At 45.9% G+C, this 22,004-nt stretch overlaps 2 protein-coding genes across 2 annotated transcripts in view; one reads left to right on the top strand and one right to left on the bottom strand.

Moving 5' to 3' along the window:
- Window positions 1–22,004, bottom strand: part of GSG1 (germ cell associated 1) — a 98,411-nt gene that overhangs the window by 38,202 nt on the left and 38,205 nt on the right. The window lies entirely within an intron of this gene.
- On the top strand, window positions 807–16,605 carry EMP1 (epithelial membrane protein 1). Its single transcript, XM_071732798.1, has 5 exons — window positions 807–959; window positions 12,326–12,443; window positions 13,934–14,036; window positions 14,139–14,279; window positions 14,880–16,605. The coding sequence occupies exons 2-5, from the start codon at window positions 12,366–12,368 to the stop codon at window positions 15,041–15,043; spliced, it is 486 nt and encodes a 161-aa protein (XP_071588899.1). The 5' UTR covers window positions 807–959; window positions 12,326–12,365; the 3' UTR covers window positions 15,044–16,605.

Raw genomic sequence — 22,004 nt, 5'->3', positions numbered from 1 at the left:
TTTACCTGCATCTCAAGCACATCCTCACTCAATCTTGCCTATGGCATCCACAAGACGACTACATCAGTCAATTTTCTGCAAATATAAAGGATCTATTTTTAGAAGTCTTTAAGAGGACAAGAAATGCTGACCTCAGAAAACTGTGAATCACAAATTCCTTATTTCATCTTCCTTGCCTGCTCTCTCTTTGTGGAAACAAGCCACCACCATCTGGCCATCTTTCTCCAAAGCCACCACCAGGCCAGAGCTGCATTTTTAACACCTCTGCTCCTTGGTACATTCCCAAAATTTTCATCCGTGCCAACCCCAGAGGCCCAGTTTATATTCCTTCAAGCTGCCAACTTTGGTGGTGTCTCTCTGTGCAGACTGGGAGGGGATGCCATGACTCACCCAGCTTCCCCATACCCCCTGCCAACCAGCTTTTTGTTTGTTTGAGTGATTGTATTGCTGAAGTCCCGTTGCCACATTTGTAACTATACATTTTTATTTTTTTTTTATGACAACCAGAAGTTCATTTTTATAAACAGATGCTGTTGTGGGCCTCTATTACTCAGCTGGAACAGCGTCAGTCGTTTTTCCAGGCTGTGGTCTCGGTACTGCACACTGAGTCAGACGCAGCCCTGCACAGATTTCTTTGAATCGCCGGTTTCCTCCCAGCGACTCTTGACACCCTGCCAGCAAAGCAGGGCGTAGCTCATTAAATTTTTTTTTTTTTTTTTTTTTTTTTTTTTTTTTTTTTTTTTTTTTTTTTTTTTTTCTTCTTCTCTTTAAAGCCAGACTGATTCATAGTAACTCCTTTAAAACAGTGGAAAGACACCACCCTCCCGCACCACCGGAGGAAACTTAAACCGCCACCAGGTCACTCCCCTTCACTACAGCTCAGCGCTTCAGGACATCAGCACAAGCAGCCCAGCACACTCCTGCTCCCACAGGTGCCAGGACCGGTCCCAGCCCACACGGTAAGAGCTGCTCTCGAAAATCCTCAGCAACTTTTCTCCCTCACTGGCGGCTGCTCCCCTCGCCCAGCACCTCCAGTTTGCTTTTCTTCCTTTGCTCTGCCACTTCTCTTCAACTTTGCATGAGTTTGCTCCGGGTCACATCTTAACCTTCCAGCTTTTGCTTTGAAATCCAGATGCGTTGCAGGGCAAAGCAACACTGCAAGCTGCCCCGGTTGCAACTGTAGAGTGCTGGCAGCAGGGATGTTATTTTCACCTCCAGGGCATTCACCCTGCATTTTCACCCTGGGTGCCCAACTTGGGCCAGCCCGGGTGTACCAGCTCCCGGGCACTTTCGGATCAGCATTGTTTACAAACGTGGGAAAACGCCTGCTCCCAATTAGGGCTGCTGGTTCAGCATTTCTGGCTCTCCCTTGTATTTTTCTGCCTGTCTCTCTCCCCTCCATTGGTAGTTTGCCAAGCTTTAATTTAAAGCAGCAATGATTGTTCCAAGGGAAGTTTGAGGGGCCCCAAAGGTGCAGGCTTTGGGGTACAGTGGGGAGAAGCTCACTTTTTCTGTTGGGGTCCTGGCTTCTGAGGCTTAAGTCGAGCCCCAGTTCTTAAGCAAAGCCACATGATGGGTAGAAATGCATACTGTGCCTTCCTTGGCAGCTCAGACCCTGGAGCAGGGAGCACAGAGAGGCAAATTGAGGGAGCTGATGGATGTGCTAAGAGCAGCATGGGCTGCACGGTGGGGTGTGATGAGGGGAAGCACTGATGGGAAGTATAGGATTGCAAAGACTAGCAATTTTCCCTACTCACCTGCCTTTTGCCATGCAACCTCCCCTCCCTCCTTCACCAGTTCTCTCACTTCATCTGCTGTGGTTTGTATCCTGCGGTCAAACCCCTGAACTATTTTTGAGGTCTGTGAAAGGGAGAGAAGCAAACTCAGTTTGTTGGCACCAGGCTTTGGTTCCTGTTGCAGGAACCCAGCCCGCCCCTGCATGGTTTCATTGAGCTGAGAAAGATTAAAACAGTATTTAGCCCAGTCCTGCTGGGAATGGTTGGGGCTCAGGCTGGTGCTGTGGCCAGTTATGATGTGAATGGCCAAGAAGCTGAGCTGACCTTAATTTTGTAGCCGAAGGGTGAATTCTGTGAATTCTGAGATACCCACTGGCCTTCTTGCTTGAAGCTCAGTTTTGCAGGGGTGCCTCCTGCCTGAGACATAAATGTGTTTGAGTGGTAGGGAAGCTGACTGAGGTAGCAAGTGTTTCCAGAGCAGTCAGCAATCAGTCTGGGTAGAAAGCATTTCTGGAAGTTGCCATTTACGATGATTGACAATGAAATCTGTTTAAATAAATAGATTTAAAAATGTGGCCACAGAGCAACTTTCAATTAAAGGCTTTGGAATTCCTCAAGGCACCTGTGAGAACAGCTTTGCCCAGGAACTGTCCACGTGACACTTCTGGACAGAGTGAAATTCTTTTCTGAGCAAAGAGGGAGCTGGGCATGAAGTGAAAACTTGGAGCCCATTACCTATTGTTCCTATGATAACAGGGGTTTAATTCAGCTGAAGGCCTCCACCCAGCCCACCTCACATAGTTGCCAAACCTGGGGACTGTGTGCACTGGAAGAGTGTGAGCTTAAATGTGGCTTGGGAATCAGCATAAGAAATGGATCAAAACTGAGGTATCTTACTAACACTGCAGTGCCTTGGAAGTACACCCTGAAATGCAGCTCCTTCATGCAAGGCACTGCACGCCCACCTAAGAAGTTCCTCCTAAAGGCTCCCTGGAAGACGCCCTCCTGCCCCCCTCGGCTATGACAAACCATTCAAACACGTGTCACAGTCTGAGCCATTCATCCAGCCTGCCCTGGTGTGAGAGCTGGACATCTCCACTGGGCACACCCCATCCCGAGGTAGACATCTGAGAGAGATGGAGTCGAACCACACCCAAGGACACATTCATGGAGGAGAGACTTGGGATCTGGTGGAGAGACATATGATTTTGGTGTGGGTGCCTCAGAGCTGCAGGGTTATTAGTGTTCCCCAGTGCCCTGCTGAGGACAAAGAGTGCTGGGCTTGGAAAACCAGCCCAGCTGGCCTAGCCGGTGGTCTTTGAGTTTTGCAGTGAGAGAGTAATGCAAGTGCATGCAGGAATTACTGTTTGGTGGCCTGGGGTGGAGCAGGGATTGTATTTTGAAACAGTTCTGGGAGATCTGCTGGTGATAGCTGGTGGTTTTTTAGTTAAAAACCCACCTCGGGGGCCTTGTCTATAAGGAGATGGAGGAGATTTGCTGCAAGCACGCATCCTTCCCTCTATTTGTCACTCGCCCAGCTGCAAGGCTGGCACGTGGCACTCAGCCTGCACCTGCATGAGTTTCCCCAAAGCAGAAGGGGTGGTGGGGCACAGCCCTTCTTCCTTAGCCCTTCCTTGCCCCACAAGGCAAGAGATAGCAGTACTAGATCCATTTTATCTCAAGGGGCTCCTATGCCTGTGCCCTTCAGCAAGGAGGTGACCCTGCTGTCACCCAGCACAACACAGGCTGCAAGGTGTGGCACTCCCATTTATTTTTTTTTACTCCTTTCTTCTGAAAAAAAAAAAAAAAAAGTAATAAAAAAGGACTAAAGAATGATATTTCCTTAACCTTCCTTCAAGAAAGGAAAAGAAAGAGAGCCAGCAGTGCTCTTTTACACATCCAAAAGGGAGAGGAAAGAAGGAAATCTTTTATCTCCCATCAGAAGATGGATCCTTAGTACTTCATGGGTCTTTTCTGCTGAGGCAAAGCAGTGAGCACAGTGAGCACAGAAACAGGTTCTTCTCTGTGGCCCTGCTCTTTTGACAGCCTCTGCCAGAACTGATAACTAACTGGTAACCACAGTGCTGTAATACCAGTCCTGTGCAAATGTGTTGCAGTACCAGGTCAAATGTGACTATATAGATCCTCTGTCAGAGCCAGTCTGCACCCAGTCATCCTACCAGATGACACAGGGTCCAGCAGCAGTTCCCCATATCAGCTGCCCAGAGGGAAGTCTGGAGTGCCTCCTTTCTTGAATCGCTTTCTGCTGTTACAGCTGCTGGGAGGGCAGCAAAGCAGCACATCTGGGGGCTGCAATCTGGAGCCTGTTTTTTTCAAACCCCACTGGAAGACTTTTGGAAAGTACCTCCTGAGTTAAAACAGCTGGACAATGAACAAAGGAAGTCTTTGCCAAATTTGCAGCTCTATGCACCCTCCTCCTCCTTAACTGTTTGCAGCAGGGCAGAGAATACAGGGAAGCCCCTCTCTGAGCAAGACCAAATGGAGCCCATGCCTTGTCATGGTAGGGAAGGACAGGCTAGAACAACTCAGCTCCAGACCCCACAGTTCTCCAACCTCATAATTCAAATGTATCCCATTTCTGTATGAAAACCAGTGTGTACTGCAGGCATGAGGGGACACCCACAAGGAGAGTCCAAGGACAGGTCCTGGGCTAGGTCATCCCCAGCCCTGCAGAGAAACGTGATGAATTCTGAGGACTGGAGTGGCTGACGGCTGATGAGCAGTGACTCATGCTGAAGGCTTAGCTCTTGCAACGTGGGGACACCTGGAATTACATTTGGATTGGAGGAAATCCAAGGTGAGGGCCTTTGCTGTCCTTTTGCCCTCACAGGGCAGAGTCTGCTCAAGGAGGGGAGTTGTGAAAGCAGCTACCACGGCTGGGTCCAGTGTCCGCATTCTTCTCATTCCTGAGAGATATCTCCCCTGTGGGCCTCAGCAATTCTCTGGAAAGGACCCTGAGAGCCATGGGAGCAAGAGCTGGAGCAGGCTGGTCAGTAGGTTGCTGAAGACCAGCTCTGGAAACATGTCTTACTGCTGAAGGAAAGCTGGGCTCTGCCACAGGCAGAAGTCAAGCAAGTGATCCAACCTGCCTACTAGGTGGCCTCCAGCAGCTGCAGCCAGTCCAGCATGGTGTGCCCCAACAAGGGGAGTTCCTGTTACCTCATGGACAGCCATTTACACATGTGTAAAACGAGCTAGAAAGACCTTAATAGTGTTCTGCCAGTACATTCAAATCACAGGTGTTAGAAGCCCCATAAAAACCAGACAGGGCATTTTACCTCAGGGTCACCTTTACCTCACCCTGCGCAGACCACTGACTAACTCGAGGCACAGCATCCTCTTGCTTCTGCGTTATTCTCATGCTCCTTCTCCCTGCAGTCCATCACTCATGCACTATGGGCTGAAAGAAGGAACTATCACACAATTTTGCAATTTAATCCTGCACAGTATTTTCTAAGCTGGCTAGCAGGAACAAGGGCACCTGGAGGCAGACTGACCCAAACGCTAGGGCTCTTTAGATACCTGAGTCACATTGACCTCAGTGTTTCATAGGCTGTACTGGCATGTTCAGAGGTTTAGCAGTCTTGAGAGGGATGCTATCTGATAAGGAGCCATTTCTGTTTCAGAGTTACCCTCACTTAGAAAACAAAAAGAAAGAAGTTTACAAAACTGTCTATATAAATCAGAGAACTGCAGTTTTAATTTTAAAATGCAGCCAGAAGCACAACTGATGTGGGGTCTATGGACCTTCCACTTCTAACTAAAGGCTATGGCAAGGAGGAAAAGCAGGAGGTCATAGAATCATAGAATCATAGAATCATAGAATCATAGAATCATAGAATTGGCTGGGTTGGAAGGGACCTCAGAAATCATCAAGTCCAACCCTTGACCCACTGCTGCGGTTGCTAGACCATGGCACTAAGTGCCACATCCAGTCTCTTTTTAAATATCTCCAGGGACGGAGAGTCCACCACTTCACTGGGCAGCCCATTTTACCTCAGGGTCCCACCAGAAATTGTCTGTGCTCTTTTGCTCACACCACAGCATAACCTGAACCTTTCCTGTCCGATGGTTTCTCCCAAGTGGGCCCTGTCAGTGTCAAAGCCACAAAGACAGATCCATGAACCCATTAGGAAGCCACGCATGAACATGCACACAGGCACAGGCTCACACACAGGGTTCTGTTCCACTCACAGGGAAGTCCCAGGTGCAGGCTCCCATTCATAGAGGGAGCCATGCAGGGCTGCAGATGCACACCCTTACACACACCATGTCATCACCCAGATCATCAGTCCTCCCACAAACATTTCTCACATATCTTGGCATCCTGTCTGAACCCCTTCAAGTCCCAGCATCTCCTGTATCTATTTAACCCACCCAGGGACCATCTAAGGTGCCGAGGGGAGAGGGTGCTCCCCATCACACCTCCAAAGGTGCAGAGGGACACTTCTGTGCTTTCATTAGTTCTGAGGTCCCATTCCCTACCCCATCCTCTTGCTGCCCATCACTCCCAGCCCTTCCTTGGCATGTCTAGTGTGAGGAGTGACAGTGTGTTCCTCCAGCAGTGGCTGCTGGCTCCTTGCCAGCTCCCAGGCATCTGTTTCTTCCTCTTCCTACTACCAAGCGAGCTTTGGAGTTTCTGTTGATGTTGTCACATGGCTGAGAGCTCCAGGGTGGTTCCTTCTGGAGAAAATGCCAATTTCTGAGTGTCTGCCCTAGGAACTCTGATATTTCCCCACTCTCAGATGAATCATGAGCATGAGAGATGGAAAACCCTGATGTGTCATCTTTTGTGACCCCCCCCTTTGCATCTCTCAGCAAGTGAAGTTTTATTACCAAGGGTGGATTCTTGAAGACTCTGTCTGATCTTACAAGAAATTACTCACATACTGGGGCTTTACTGCTCCCTTGGGAAGGTAATTCCCTCTGATCCCTTGGAGACCATACCAGCAGGAAATGCTTCTCAAGGACCAAAGTTTCCCATTTACTTAAGCTTATTTTCAGTTGTAGCCCCTCAGGCTACTCAGCACTTTCCTTTTGTTTGACATTCATTTGATGCTTTTACAGCCTCAGTGTACCCTGTGTGGTCACCACATGCACAAAATCTTCTCACTGCCATAAACTGGAGTCTCCAAAGGTCTCCATGTGCCCACACACGCCTCCTGCCCAACCTTTTTCCCACACATATGAAATCTCTTCCCAGAGGCACCAGACTACTCATCCACATGTCTATAAAAAGTATCTGACTTGTAAATTGAGTCAGGCCAGTCTGTCAAAACCAGGTTGTTGACAGCAGTGCTGGCATACAGTGGTTTACGAAAGTCTGGAGTCAGCAAGGGCTTTGAAATCCAGAACATCTGGATCTGAAACAAGAATCAGAATAAAGGGCGAAAGCAAGATGCAAGATGTGGTTGTTTAAAGTTGTCATTAGCTTTCTAGTAAAATTGTGATTGGTCCAGAGGTACCGTGCCACCAGAATATCACAGAAACCTTCACATCTTTGCATCCTGTCAAATGACCCTGGGCATGATGAGGACTCATGCTCTTATCACACACAGTGTCAAGGCTTGCAGTTGTAGCAGGGCTAAGATGTGGTCAGGGCCTCAGCTCAGTCAAAAGGCAGCAGTCAAAGGCATTCTGATAATTCTGCAAAAGTTTTTATCTCACCCTGAGGTTTTCTTTACTGGTAGCATCATGGCAGCATTGCTGTTTGTAGTTAGCTTTTCGCTGAGGAATGCACCAGCGACAGAGGTGTCAGTTTGTGGCTGTCTGTCCTACCCTCTCCAATTTCTCCCTTCCTTTCCAAGTGTCCTTAGTCCTGCTTCGAACCACCTGTTTTCCTGGTGTGACTCAATGCCACCTCAGACAGTGGTTAGGTTAATAGACTTTCTCTAAATAGTGGACCTCCTATGCCACATCAGAGACAGGGTATTGGCTGAGACAGACCACTGTACTGCAATCCTTATATTCCGTGGTGGCAACTGGAGAAGGTAGAATTTCGTTCAGTTGCTTAAAATCTATGGAGATTTTTGTTGACGTTCTAGCCAAAAGCATTTTTTTTTCCTGAAATGCCAACTTTTCTTTGTTGAGAAACCAAATGTATTAAATGCAGCAGGCTTCAGATGAAGATTGAGTTTTAGAAGAGTCAGAAGTCACTACAGTGCTCACAAGCAGTGTGATTTAGATGTCCTCTGCTCCCCGGATATCATAGGCTCCCATGGGCTATTGGCTGAGTTCTCCCTTCAGTCAGCATCCCTCAGAGCAGTCCTCACCAACTCACCCTGAGAGGGGCTGTCTCAAGCAGAAACTCCAGTTCAGAGAAAAGAATGGAAATTGAAGTCAGATGAACTACATATCTTAGGCACACTTGAGGTCTGAAATATTTCAGTTTAGTTGAGAGTGCTCTGATTTTTCACCCCAAACAACCCAATCATTCTTGCAGAAACATCTTGTACACTTTCCCTCTACTCCTCTCACTGCAGTGAACTTTCTGACAGAACCAAAGGACCACTACCTAATCTGGTTCACTCTCTTGAGTAACCCACTCCCTGTATTTGAGGTACTATACTGTTGGTCTTTATCTTATCTCCAAGTGGCACTTTGCATTCCATCCTGATGCTTTGCTAAGCAGCAACCCAAGGGCAAGGACTCACTTCTCTGTACTGCCCTCCAGATAGAAGGGTCCAAAACACTTAAGTAGACAGAGGGGTGATATGGGTGGCTAGTTTGCCTGTGCAAGAAGACTTTGCCTTAGTTTTTAATGGATAGTGCTTGCCTGCTTGAACTTGAAGTAGGTGTTGTTCCCCAGTCTCTGCACTCCTGCATGATCAGAGAAATAGTCTCTACATAGATAAGAGTTGGCCATGCATATCTGTAGGCTTTTTTTTTGTTCTGAAAGTTGCTATTATGGTTGTTATTCATGGTTACTGTTGTTGTGGCTTGTTATTTCTCTTCATCCATCATCCCAGGAAAAGAAAAATCAGTCTGCTGGGATTAGGGCAAGATCTTCTGTTGACTCATGCAGGCTGTTTTGCAGGTGCATGACCTTCACTTCTCTTTCCTCTCCAGCCTGCTCTACTTCAGTAGTCATTCTACGCTCATGTCTCAGCTCAGTTTTTCTTGGCTTAGTTGGGGTCTTTTCTCTGGAAGAAGCACCAGGAGTCTTAATGCAGGATTCACAAGCTTCTTGCTTGACTGGTTCTTAAGGCAGCAGTTCTAAAACTGCCAGAGTTCTGCCAGAGTCCTGAACACTTGCAGGGTTAAATAATTGTGGTTTTGCAAGCTTTGGCATGAGTCAATGGAAAAACCTGGCAGCTCTAGGAAGGCTAAGACTGACTCATAGCCCAAGAAGAGCCCGATGAACTCCAAATTCAGCTGCAGTTGAGGTAGAGGAATGAAAGGAAAGACATTTGTATGCAGTTGTGTCTTACTGTTCCAGCATTGTGACCCCACCCTGTAGCGGAGAAAGATGTCTCATGCTTAAAAAATGGAAAGAGTATCCATCAGTCACCAATGCTCCACCAGCTTCCCTGTCTGATGGGAGGAAAAATCTGTGCCATACCATCTGAGACAGAGAGGAGACTATTTCAATGCCATTCGTTCACCTACTGCTTCTTTGGGTTTGTTCTCTAGTGTTTTATTTAAAAGGCAGTGAGAGAAGAAGAAGAGGGGGAAGGATAATGAACAGAGAGGGAGGTTTGGTCTTTAATTCACAAAGAATCAAAACTAATGTGTGAGTATGTATCCCCACAGGAGTTTGCACTTGATAGAGTATGTATTCAGGGAGAGGTTCTGACGTTCTCAGGAAGCGGGTGCACTGAAAGCACCTGAACTAACAGTGCTCTCAAGCAGCCTGAGAATGGGGTAGAAAAAGCAAAGGGAATAAAGGTTTCGGGTTTTTTCTTAGTGCGTTGGTTGAAGTTCTGTGGTTCTGTGTGTGGTGTTTCTGTTTTTCTTTTTTTTTTTTTTTTTCATTTCTGAATGCAAACAGGGGATGCATTTAAAGCATTGTTCTAGTTTTTTAGGGTGTTGTGAAAGCAGGCTTCAAGTACAGAACTTTTCTTGAGGCAAAATAATTGGCAATAGAGCTGCTGAATTAGTTTTTAAAGAGGCCATGGAAAAATACATCCATCTAAGAAAGAAGAAAGTTTTGTCACTGTTCAGAAAAGTCATAGAATCATAGAATCATCCATGCTGGAAAGGACCTCTGAGATCATCAAATCCAACCCGTGACCCACTGGCCATGGTTCCCAGACCATGCCATCCAGTCTCTTCTTAAAAACCTCCAGGGACGGAGAATCCACCACCTCCCTGGCCAGCCCATTCCAATGCTTGATCAGCCCCTCTGTAAAGAATTTCTTCCATATTTCTGAGCAGGCAAATTTGCCACAATCTGGTGTATGCACACCAATAAACTATGGTGGCAAGAGCACTAGTTACAGTTTTTGTAAGATCCAAGGTAATCAGAAAAAAGGCTAAGTAGTTGAAGGGATGGCTTTGAAGATTTGACCCAGAAGCTCTATTCAAGGTATCTGCTGCAGATATATACCCTGGTCATGGCAACAGCAGTGGATTCTCAGTTTTCATATCAGTTGCCATTCAGCATTTTGAAATCCTCATTCCCTTTGCAGTCAATGAAAAGAAGAGGTTTAATGCTCAGATGGGGTGTATTAATGTAGTATTGAGAACCTGGATTTTAGCAAAGCCAAATTTGTAAATTAGTGTCACTTCAGTCAGAGAAGAACTCTTAAGAAGGCTGCACTTTCTCCAAGATCATCACTAAGGAAAGAGAGGACCACAGTGACCAGGCCATCCAGACTAATCGAGTCCTAGAGCATGAGGAATTTGTGAGCACACTACAGACAAGGAAGCCCATCCCAAGTTCAGTAAGCCAGAGCTAAACAGTTCCAGAGAGTTCTCTCAGGGAAAGGAAATTTCATAGTGGGCAAGTTCTTGCTGAGGAGATAGGATCAGTCACCAAACCTAATCTCTTTCTAATGAATGGCCTTGTTTGGGTGGAAAGAATGATCTAACAGGTTCCTTGAGATCCTGAACTCGAGGAATTCCTCCTGGTCATCAGCTAATGCTGAACTGGACAAGAGGCCACCGATGGAGAAGCCTGGCTGCCCACTGTGGTTTGGGAAAATGTATCCTAAGCAGTGCAAAGAATAGTCACAGCACTTTACTTACAGGAATACACTCCTACACTGGGCCACAATGAGAGGAAAGACAGGAGTGGAGAAGGAATTACTGTGTGAAAAAAAAAACCCAGCACACTCATGGGGCTTTACAAAGGCTTTTGTTACAGTTTGTGTGAAAGACATAATAAAGTGTAATTGTCTTGTTTCATGACAGTGTTACCACACCCGGTACAAATGGTGACAGCATTATCTGAGTCACCTGGACCAAAATAACAAGACAGCCAACATTAAGCACATGCTTGATACTGCTCTTCAGTACTACAAAGACAAAAGAGCAACACAGCCCTATGAAACTTTCTAGGAAGCAATCTTTAACTGGTCAGAGTGGACCTAGTAAATGTCTGGCTGAGATCTGTGACTGTTACTAATAAATGCCTGGAATGAGGAGAAATAAGCTCACTCACTTTCTGTGACTGGTCTGCACTCACTCTCACAGCCTAGATTTGTTCTTTGTGTTTTGCATTTTCAGGGGAGAAGTCAGCAGCCTTGACAAACAGTGTCATGAGACATAAAGCACATTCCTTTCCCTTTCCAATCACATGTTCATGAATGACAGTGAATCTTACCAAATATAAAAGCATGCAGGTTACAGAGGAAAAAAAAAACCACCAAAACAAACCAAAGAGGAATTTGCATTACAAGATTGTCTTATTGCACTATATATGCAGTGATCTGCGTCCCCCTAATTTTAGCAGGGAAACAGGCAGTTTTAATTGCAAACATAAGCATCTTCCTCTGCTCAACAACACCCCAATGATGTTTCTGTTCTGGTTACTCTCTTCTTCACATACCCACATGGAGTGGGCCACTGAGTAGGGGTAGCCCCCCAGCCTACTCTTCACCACTGCTGAACGCCTCCTTCATGCAGGAGCTCACAGTCTTCCACTCCACACCACCTCTCCATCTCCCAGACCAGCTGGAGGAGGCTGTGCCACCAGAGTGAGAGGGAGAACAGGGAGAGAAAATATTTTCTGACCTCTGTGAATCCTGTGGGCAAAAACTCTTCGTCCTGAAGTGTAGGCGTGTAGTACATAGTTTTTATTGTACATAACCACACATCAATTTAAGCAACCTGTGTATAGACTCGAGCTATTTTTAAAATGCCCCCAGGCTGACTACCCCTGCTCTGCATCTCCTCCCAAACTGGTTCCTTTACTTCCAGGCTTTCTTTAATGTCTTAAAGAACTCCCTCACAGATTCTGACAATGGTTTCAGTGATTTTATTTTATTTTTTTTTTTGTGACTGCATGCTTCCAGAATGGATTTAAGATGACTTGTTTTCTCGTATGTAAATAAAGATTATAGCAATGCTATTCTTTGATTCAGCCCTTCCCTTCACCTCCTCCCTCTGTTTTTGTTCTCCTCCAGAGCCCTCTGTGTCGGTGACACCACCTGGAAGAGACCCAAAATGTTGGTGCTACTGGCTGGTATCTTTGTGGTTCACATTGCCACTGTCATCATGCTCTTTGTCTCCACCATTTCCAACGTAAGTAGAGACCACCCCAGATGAGATAAGGCTGTTGCCTTCCACTGCAGTAGCTCACTTTTTATATGGTTGGCAGGAGAACGGGTGGATGGGTGCTCAGTTCTATAAGTGAGTTCTATAAGGAAGGTGGGTGTTGGTTTCTTCTCTCAAGTTACAAGTGAATGGGCAAGAGGAAATGGCCTCAAATTGTCCAGGGGAGATTTAGATTGAATATTAGGGAAAATTCCTTCACTGAAAGGGTTGTTAGGCACAGGAACAAGGTGCCCAGGGAAGTGGTTGAGTCACCATCCCTGAAGTTATTTAAAAGATGTATAGATGTGGTGCTCAGGAACATGGTTTAGTGCTGGACTTGGTTGTGCTGGTTGTGCTGGGTTAGCAGTTGGACTTGATGAATTTAAAGGTCCTTTCCAACCAAATTGATTCTATGATTCTATAACACCCACTCATGGACATGAGTAAATACGAAGCAGTGATGCATATGGTCCCAAAGCAGAAAGGCAGCCAGGGTGGTACAGGGGGTGACCCCTGCTCCTAAACCCCCAAAGCCAGCCAGCAGCACCTCAACACCCTCCATCCAAGAGAGCACAATGAGGAACAGGGGAGCTCTGAAGGTGGCAGCTCTGACCCATTATTCATCATCTCATGTGGCTCCCAGGCTGTCACTTAACTGGGTGCTCCCCTGTGCCTGTCCCTGCGTGTTGCCTCAAGCATAACTCCCAGTGCTGTCCCCAGCAGCAACCCCAGGTGTAAGGGGGGGCACCAGGACCCCCCTGCTCTGTGCAGACAGGATCTCCCCACATCCCCCCTCCCTTCTGGGGAGGATTTCAGGGGCTCTTTGCAGGCACCTGGGTGGCTTGCCCCCCTACCCACTTGGCATGAAGAGAGTATGATGGGAGTGATTTCAGTTTCTTTAACTTGACTTCCTCATGTAGTCGACAGAGATACATGGAGCTTTCCCTGTTTGGGAGACCTGCATCAATCTCTGCTTCAGAATTATTTTGTATTGTACCATATTTTACTCTTCAGAATTGGTTCAGGAACTCAGAACTCACTTTTCTATATAGTCATGTTTAAGACAGGAGATGGCTGATATGCTGAGCTGTAGCACAAGTGTTTGGTGTGTTTCAAGGTAAATAATGTAAAGTTTAGCTGTCTTCATATCATGTTGTTGTGACATTTAGGGACATGATTTAGCAGGACTTGGCAGTGTTAGGTTTACAGTGAGACTCAATGATCTTAAAGGCCTTTTCCACCCTAAATGATTCTGTGATTATTTCCCCCTATCACTGGGAAGAAACTTCCCTGATGTTTCACCTGTGTCATCTCACGCCTGATCTGGCTGTTCAGCTGCTGCCCATGCATGCTGGATTTCTTATCTTTCTGTTCCGTGTTACTTGGACTACTGTTGCTGCCCTTATAGTTTTAGTCTGACAGATGGCCAGAAGAGTAAGGCATCCCCCCCCAGTATGACTCTTTTCACCCTGTTTCAGGTTTGGATGGTGGGTTCTTCCAACTTTGGAGCAGCCACATCAGGACTTTGGCAACTGTGCAACAAATCCTGCACAGAGCTGGTAGTTAATAGTGATGATGAAGGTAAGTTTCATCTACATTTCCATGGTGGTGATGAATTGCAGGGCATTTGTGTTCAATACTGAACACAAGGCTGAGTCCTGACCTTCTCAAATCTATTCACAGCTTCCCTCAAAACCGTGCAAGCATTTATGATCCTCTCGATCATATTTTCCGTCATCGCGCTTATCATGTTCATTGTCCAGCTTTTCACTCTGGAGAAGGGCAAACGTTTCTACGTCACTGGAGCCTTCATGCTGGTTTGCTGTAAGTATACATTCTTTGCAGTGGTTCTGCATGCATCCCACTGCCTCTGCAAGCACAAGCAGCCTCACGCTCACATGACCATCAGGGGAGGTTGTCAGCCAGCTAAAAGTTTCAAGTAACCCATTTTTCTTTTATAAAACAAAGCAACAAGGAATTGAAAAGTTGGTTTGTTTGTTTTTACTGTAGATAATGAAAATATTCACAGATTCTCATTAGAAAACCTCAGCAGGTTTTGCAAAATACCTTTGAAAGACAACAAAATGGGTTCAAGTATTTTGGGGGGTAGGTGAATAATAAGATAGACAACTACTGCTCATGGTTTTCAGCATGTAGCACCAAACTGTCTGCAGACCTTATTACTAATTTTTTCCTAACAAAGGTTTGTTCTTCATGACACCCACTAAGAAAGACCTGAGTGCTTTATGGCCTCACATCTGCAAGAGCAGTCTTCCATAAATAAGCTTTATGGGCAGCAGCCCCTTTCTTCTGTGGCACAAAATGTGCAGTAATATCTCAGGGGATGATAGCACCTTAGAAGTACTGCAGCAATACTGGTTTCTGTGTCTTTTCCAACTCTTTTTCTTTTCTTCCTTCCCACAGGGCTGTGCATTCTGATTGGAGTCTCCATTTACACTGCTCGGTTCACAGGCCACATACCCCTCTCCACAAATACTCACCACGGCTACTGCTTCATACTGGCCTGGATCTGCTTTTGCTTCAGTTTCATCATTGGCATCCTCTACCTTGTTCTTAGGAAAAAATAAGGCTGATGGGTGTCCAGGGGAGAGGGTTGGCTACTGGGAATGGGGAAGAATTGCTCTGCTGAAAGAATTGCTGAGAGAAAAAAGATGGAAACACTCACCATCATCACTACTGCCACCACCACAGAAAAATCACTAACAAAGCTAGAATCCTAAGAAACTCCTCCAAAACCAGGGAGAAACAACTCCAACTGACCTAGCAGTTCCTGGGGCTGTTGCACCAGAAACCTTCAGGTGACCCAGACTGCTGTTGTCTTATTCTACAAAGTTATGTCATAACTTCACAAAGCTTCAGACTCAGCAGTGATGATTGAAGAGTACCACAAAAACAAGGGCTAAATCTATTTCCCTTCCTAGAGCCCTTCTCACTTACCTTTCGGTGTGTCTTGTGGGTTGGGCAGTGAGGCTTAGGGCTCCTTTTTTGTCCATTCAAACAAATGGGATGGGCCTTTTGTTACATTTATATATATATATATATGTATATGCACATATGTGAAAGTTAGAGACATTAAACCGAGAAACAACCCAATAGAAATCAGATTAAATTAATATTAAAAATATCTCAAGAAATAAGGCAGCAGTTTGTTTTGGGTTTTTTTGCTGCTCTGTTTACTATTTGATATTCCCATTGTTGAATCAGATTCAGGTAGGAAAGGCAAATATACAGGTGTGGATGATGGAGGAAGGGAGAGAGACAGAGAAAGAGAGAGAGAAAGTGTGGGGGTGAAGATACACAGGGGTCCTAATTACAGAGGATGCAGTTGCTCAATGATGCACATGCAGGGAGGCAGTTGTTGGGGTGTGTCTCTACACTAAAATCTTCTGTTCAGCTCCAGAACATGGTAACAGCACCACCACTTTACAGATCTTTACAGAGACAAATCCTTACCTCTAGGCAGGTTCTTTTTTCCCATACTGTCACTTGAGACATGATATTAATTGAGAGCCCCACCTTGTGACACAGCTTATCTCAAAGGTAGATGACACGGGGTAGCAGAGGAAATGTATTCCCTAATGAGAGATTTGGAGAGATAAAGCAGGGCTTGTGAGTTCTTGCTGCACAGCCTTAGGCTGGTCACTTAACCCTGTACTTTTCCATCTGCCAAATTCTTCCATAAAACTATACCTACCTCCCCAGGTCGCTGAGAGATTTTAAGTCCACTCTGTAATACAAGGTCCCCATGTAAAAGGCTGGCATGGGAAAGTAAGGCATTGGTACTTCTGCAACCTACAAATTTCTATCAGTTTGAAGGACCTCAGTTACAGTGGCATTTATAAAGGACAAGAGGTCAAAACTTCCTGTGATTCCATCCACAGCAGAGAGTATAAAAAACCATGCAGGTGCAGATTGCTCATGGATGCTATTTACCTCTCTTTCTCTCTCTTTCTCTTTCTGTTACATTTTCTTTTTATGTAGACTTTGTCAGTTTGGTGGTTATATTCTAGTACTGTATGTTGCTGTTTATTAACAAAGGTTATTTCATATATAGTCATTGTAAATATTTTGAAATGCGTATTTTTAACTTTGAGGGTATAAAAATAAAATCTGATTCCCTTTATTATAATGAGTTTTGCTTTGGTGTTTTTTTCATTAGTGTTTTGGATATTTGTTAACAGAAACATTTCCTGTTCCCACTGAGTTAAAGCACACTCCTTTAAAATTATGCGGAACTACCACGTGTCCTTGCTTGTATGTATATGAGATTTCCTGTTTCAGAGGGGAGGAGGAAGCAGAACATTTAAGAGTTCCTGTTTCAGGCTCCCTGCAAGCCCTAGCAGATGGCGTGAGCAATGGTAACTCTCACTCCTAGAGCCAGGCTTTGCAGAAGAGCTAGAAATGTACTTTCACCCTTTAGCAGACTCTCATCTCTGCAGAAGCTGGTTCCTAAGATGCGGCAGGATTTAATATGTCTTAGACCAACCCCCAGAACAAGTGAGACCCAAAGCAAAATCACTGAAGTGTCTGCTTGGGCCACATGATTTCATCTAGTTGTTGTCTCCTTAGATTTGTTTGGCCAAAACCATTAAGAGCTCTAATCTTGAACAAAGAGTCCAAAGCCCAGGACAGAGGCAGATCTCAGCAAACTTGGGGCACTATCCTGTGAGCTGTGAGGAGAGATAAAACCTAGAAATCAACTGGGTAGGAAATTTGTCTTTATAAATCAATCCACCTCAGGGAGAGTTAAGACACATGCTGATAAAGGGCAGAACTATAACATGAATCTTTAGGAGCTGGAGTTTCATCAGAGAAGGACCTCATATATAGCTGGGTGTGGGAAGGTTCATGTTGTGTGCTGTGGGGATACTTGCTTTGGTCTCACAGGTCCCAGGACCCTTGCTGTCCTCATCATCCTGGCACTCCTAGAGGTGCAGGGAAACCAAAGACTATCCAAGCACTGGGGGATGAGGCTTCTCTGGCTACAAGCTAATACTGGCAGCTAAGATGTGAGCTAGTGGATGAGGTGGGAATACTGGAGGATTTAGCCAGGGAGCCTTGCAGAAGCACAGCTGCTTGCTTGACTGGTATCCAGGCACTTTTTCTAGTAGAGTATGGATCTCATGTAACAATATGATACCTTACAAGATAACAGAACAATCTCAGCTTTGTTGGGCTGCCCAGGACAGGTCAGATTCAATGCTCTCAGATTTTGAAAAACAGTCTCCAATGACTTTTGCCTCACGACAAAATGTTGTCACAGGCAGCTCAGCAAGGTTATGAAGGTTAAGGGACATTCTGGGCAGTTTTGGTGTCCTAATCTGCAGTTGGGAAAAATCACTGGGTCTTCTGGCATCTGGCAACACTTGTCATGCAGTCCTTCAGTATATCCCATCCCGAATGAGACAGCATTTGCTCCACATCTGACAGTTCCCACCACCATCTTCTGAGTCCTGTTACATCAGGGGCTAGAAGGCAGGGGGTTACACAGGACACCAGTAGGACAGAAAACACCAAACAGAAAATCAGGTGCCAAGAAAGATGAATCTGTTACAGAACAGAATGCATCAGAAAAGGATATGAGCAAATGGCACTATTGGTCGAGTTGTGTGACAGGTGTTTGCTCAAAGATCATCTTCTACACAGCATGAAGGGACACTGACCCAGTGCCACACAAACTTTGGGACACAAGAGTTGTGGTACTCCCATGAGAGCCATTACAGTGATTTCAGGAATCCAGTCTTACAAGGGTCAAAATCAAAACTGACTCAAATTACTTCAGGGACAAATCCCAGCAGGGACTTTGCACTGGATGGGAAACCTTCAGAAGAAGGCAGAGAAACAAAGCAATCCCCATGCCTGAGACTCCACTTCAGAGCAAAGAAATTATTCCTTTCCTGTATCCTTTTTCTTCAGGTCACAATGCAAGAAGGACAGGATTCTCCATAGACAAAAAGTTGACTAATTCAGGGCATTTGACTACAGTAAATCATCCAGAACAGATAGACGGTCCACATGCTAACACTGATTAAAATAACAGCAGGAGATAGCAGAGGCCATATACAGAGGACTGCCCTGTCAGACTCAACTTTTCTGAAAGCCCCTAAGGAATGAAGTTAAAGAAAAGTTCTTCAAAAGGGAGGTGCTCCATGTTAGGCCAGCACAGACCATTTTATTAGCCATACTCAGGAGGAACAGGTAAAAGTTTTCTTCTGTACTCATTACAAACTAAGGAGAGCAGAGTGTTGTAGGAAGAATTAAAAATGAGGGATAGCCAAGGTGACAAGAGCCTGACCAGAGATTCAGGCTATGCAGACTGGAGAGAAGCAGTCCAATAACTGCTCACATTAAGAGGTTTGAAATTATCTGTACATGTTAAGGGGAGTGTTGCAAAAGCCTCTGCAGACATCTCAGGGCAGAGTTCTGCTCTGTGAATGGCAGAAGCCACAACCATCCAAGAAAAGCAACTGACCTGCAGGCTGATCAAGGGGAGATGACAGCACTGCAAACACAAAGGCAGCAGCACTGCTACCAAATACAGCTGCCTGCCAGCACACTCAGGGCAGGAGAATGGCTTGATTCCCTTGCAGCAAAGAAGATGAAGGGAAAACAAACCATCAACACCAAAAAGCAGGTGGGCAAAGGAATGGGGAGATGATGGATGGAATAAAAGATGATGTGGTGTAGAAGATTATGGGTCACTTCCAGCACTGGAGTAAATCTCCACTGCTGGCATCCAGGGTACACTTAGCCCAAGAATCATTTAACAGAGGAAAGAAAAATGAAATCAGCATGAAATATTATCCCACTCGAAATATATCTAGCCTAGGGGCCAGCCCAGAAATGTATGCTCCAGTTGTACTAGTTGTCTTTAGAAGGCTGCCTAGTCTTGTGATTATTTACATTTGCAGCTCTGGCTGCTCAGATAATAAGAGCAGTCAGGATACCAGTTGATTGCTGGAGGAAACAGGGAAGAATTTTAATACCAGACACTCTGTTCCTGCATTGCACAGTTGGTGAGGTACATTGCTGCAGGCAGCTCAGCTCTCCTGACATTGTCAGAGCCATGGTATTGGATTAGATACACCAGTGATCTGATGCATGATGACAAATCTCATGTTGCACAATTCACACGAAGTATGTGGGTATCTGGTATAAATATACACCTTGTCATCTGTTACACTGCTTAGGAAACTTGATCGCCTTTCTGCTCAACATAGCGTGGAGCGAGGTAGTTGGCAGCCTTCCTCCTTTCCACTCCCTCTCAGGCTTCTCACATGGACTGGGCTAACCAGGAACCAGAGGGGTCAACCCATAGGGTGAGGGGTCTCCAGCCAGCAACTTCCCAGAGGCAAGCACAGGAGGAGTGCTCCTCAGCAGAGACTGACAAGAAACCAAGATATTTATAATCTGGTCTCTTAGGCAAATTCCTAAAGGAAGGGGTGCTGGGGGTTTCCAGAGAAATATGCAGATGGGTGGAAGCCTGGCTTTTGGGGTTCATGGACAGATGTGACGTTTTTTTTTTCCTGAGTTTCATGGTGCATCATAAATTATTTCTTACTCTGGAAGCAGCTCCCAGAATAACCCACTTCATTCCCTTCTTGGGCCTTTCTCTGATGATAAGATGGAGCTGAAAGGACTGAGCTGTACCTAAACCTTTTGGAGGCATGTGTGGCTCTGAGAGGCAGGGGAACATCAGATGGATCCAGCACTGTCTTGTTAGCAGTACCCAGAAGCCAGGCATAAAAACCATGAGTAAAGACACCAAGGCAGATTAGACAAGTAAGGAAAAGGTGGTACTGCAGTCACGGTTTGTGAGAGGGGGGAGTCAGGATGCAGGAATGAGGAGTGGGGAGCGAGAAAAGAGGCCTCCACATGCTCCTCACACTGAAGCCATGGCAGGTCCCCCCATGCTCCTGGGCTTGCTGGGAACTGCTGACAGCCTGCAAGTCCTTCTGATGTCCTTAAAAGCTGAGGCTGCTCAGCATCTCCAAGGATTGGGTCCAAAGCTCTCACCATTTTTGTTTACAAACTCAGGAAGGTAAAATACAGCCTCAGCACACCTTGAATATATTTTTAGGGGGTTCTGTTTCTAAATGGCATTATGAAGCAGGAGTTGCTCCGTGTGCATCACATAGAGGATGACCAACCATATATTATGGCAAGCAATTTTGTGGCAAGGGAACCACAACTCTTGTACTTTGCATCTGAGCTCTGAAAAGGGCTTGTGGGAGGGAAAGGCAGAGATAAAAGGCAGGAATGAAGCCCACAGGATCATCCCAGAAGCAAGAACCATGGGCACTAACCAAGAGCATGGACTGGAAGTGAGTCAACATTTGCCATTCAGGAAAAGGGCAGACAAAAGAAACAGGGGATGGATGTATGGACAGGAGGGAGAAAGAGCAGGACAGTAAGAGCAAACACTACAGAAGACCTGAAGACTATCAGAGCCCTGGTGGCTTGGGGGCAGTGCAGTGTGGAGGTGTATGCAGTTTGGGAACTCTGAGACCTGCTGGAGTTGTCTACCAAGAGGACAGATCCTGGCCAGGCAGCAGGACAGCTTCCCCAAGGCTGTACAAGGGGCTCATGCTGAAAACGGGGCCACGTCATTGGAACCTGCCCGGCACCGGGGACCCGTGTGTGCCCCGGTCCCCTGCATTGTCACTAGAGGTCAGTGCAAGCCCAGCAAAATCTTCTCCTGACTCTACCTTATGATTTGAGGCATGGGTGTCCCCAGCCAGGGACAGTGCTGCTTTATTATAGTTTAATTCAGAAATAGGAGCATACTTAAGACTTGCCTGGCAGCCCTCAGGCAGGCTCCTTGCTTGCCTGTGGCATGCCACAAAGAAAATGGAAGTGACAGGTCTGGTGCATATTGTCCCACATAAGAGGTAACATCGTGGTACTATTTACCACCAATAAGAAAACTACAGGGAAATTGGAACTGGAAAAAGAAACTGTAAGGGAAAATGAACAAAAACTTTCTAGCCACCAGGCCTGAACAGATGACCATGGCTCAATTCCCTTAGGTTACTGAAAGCTGTTTTGGAGTCAAGGAGATAGATAGGTTAGTTCCTCACTCCTGCAGTTAATTCCATCCCCTCTGCTATGAAGTGCCAGAGAAACTGAGGCAGAACAATTGCATCCATCTTGGGAAAGCAGTCTGGAAGCACAGAATGGAGGGGACGCTGAGACGGCCCGAAGATGGAAAGAGCACAGTCTTTTAGGACCTTCACAGTTCCCACTTCAGAGTGGGAGCTTTTCCAGCTAACTGCTTTCACTCCCAGTTGATCTTAACAAAAGAGAGGTTTTTCTCAGTTTCCCAAGGAGCAAGCACTAGGTTCCTAAAGATTGGTTGCAGCAAGCCAGTAGCTAAATCTGTATTAGGGCAGCCAGCTTTCAGGGATGTGGTTTTAATACTGATGAGTTGCCAGTGAAATCTGGAAGCTACAGAGGCTCAGCAAAGTCCATCAAACTAAATATCTCATTTCAAACACCCAAGCATGAAAAAAACCTGAACACAGACAT

The sequence above is a fragment of the Heliangelus exortis genome, chromosome 1 (assembly GCF_036169615.1).
Source record: "Heliangelus exortis chromosome 1, bHelExo1.hap1, whole genome shotgun sequence".
NCBI classification, from domain to species: Eukaryota; Metazoa; Chordata; class Aves; order Apodiformes; family Trochilidae; genus Heliangelus; species Heliangelus exortis.
This window is presented reverse-complemented; position numbering and strand designations above follow the sequence as displayed.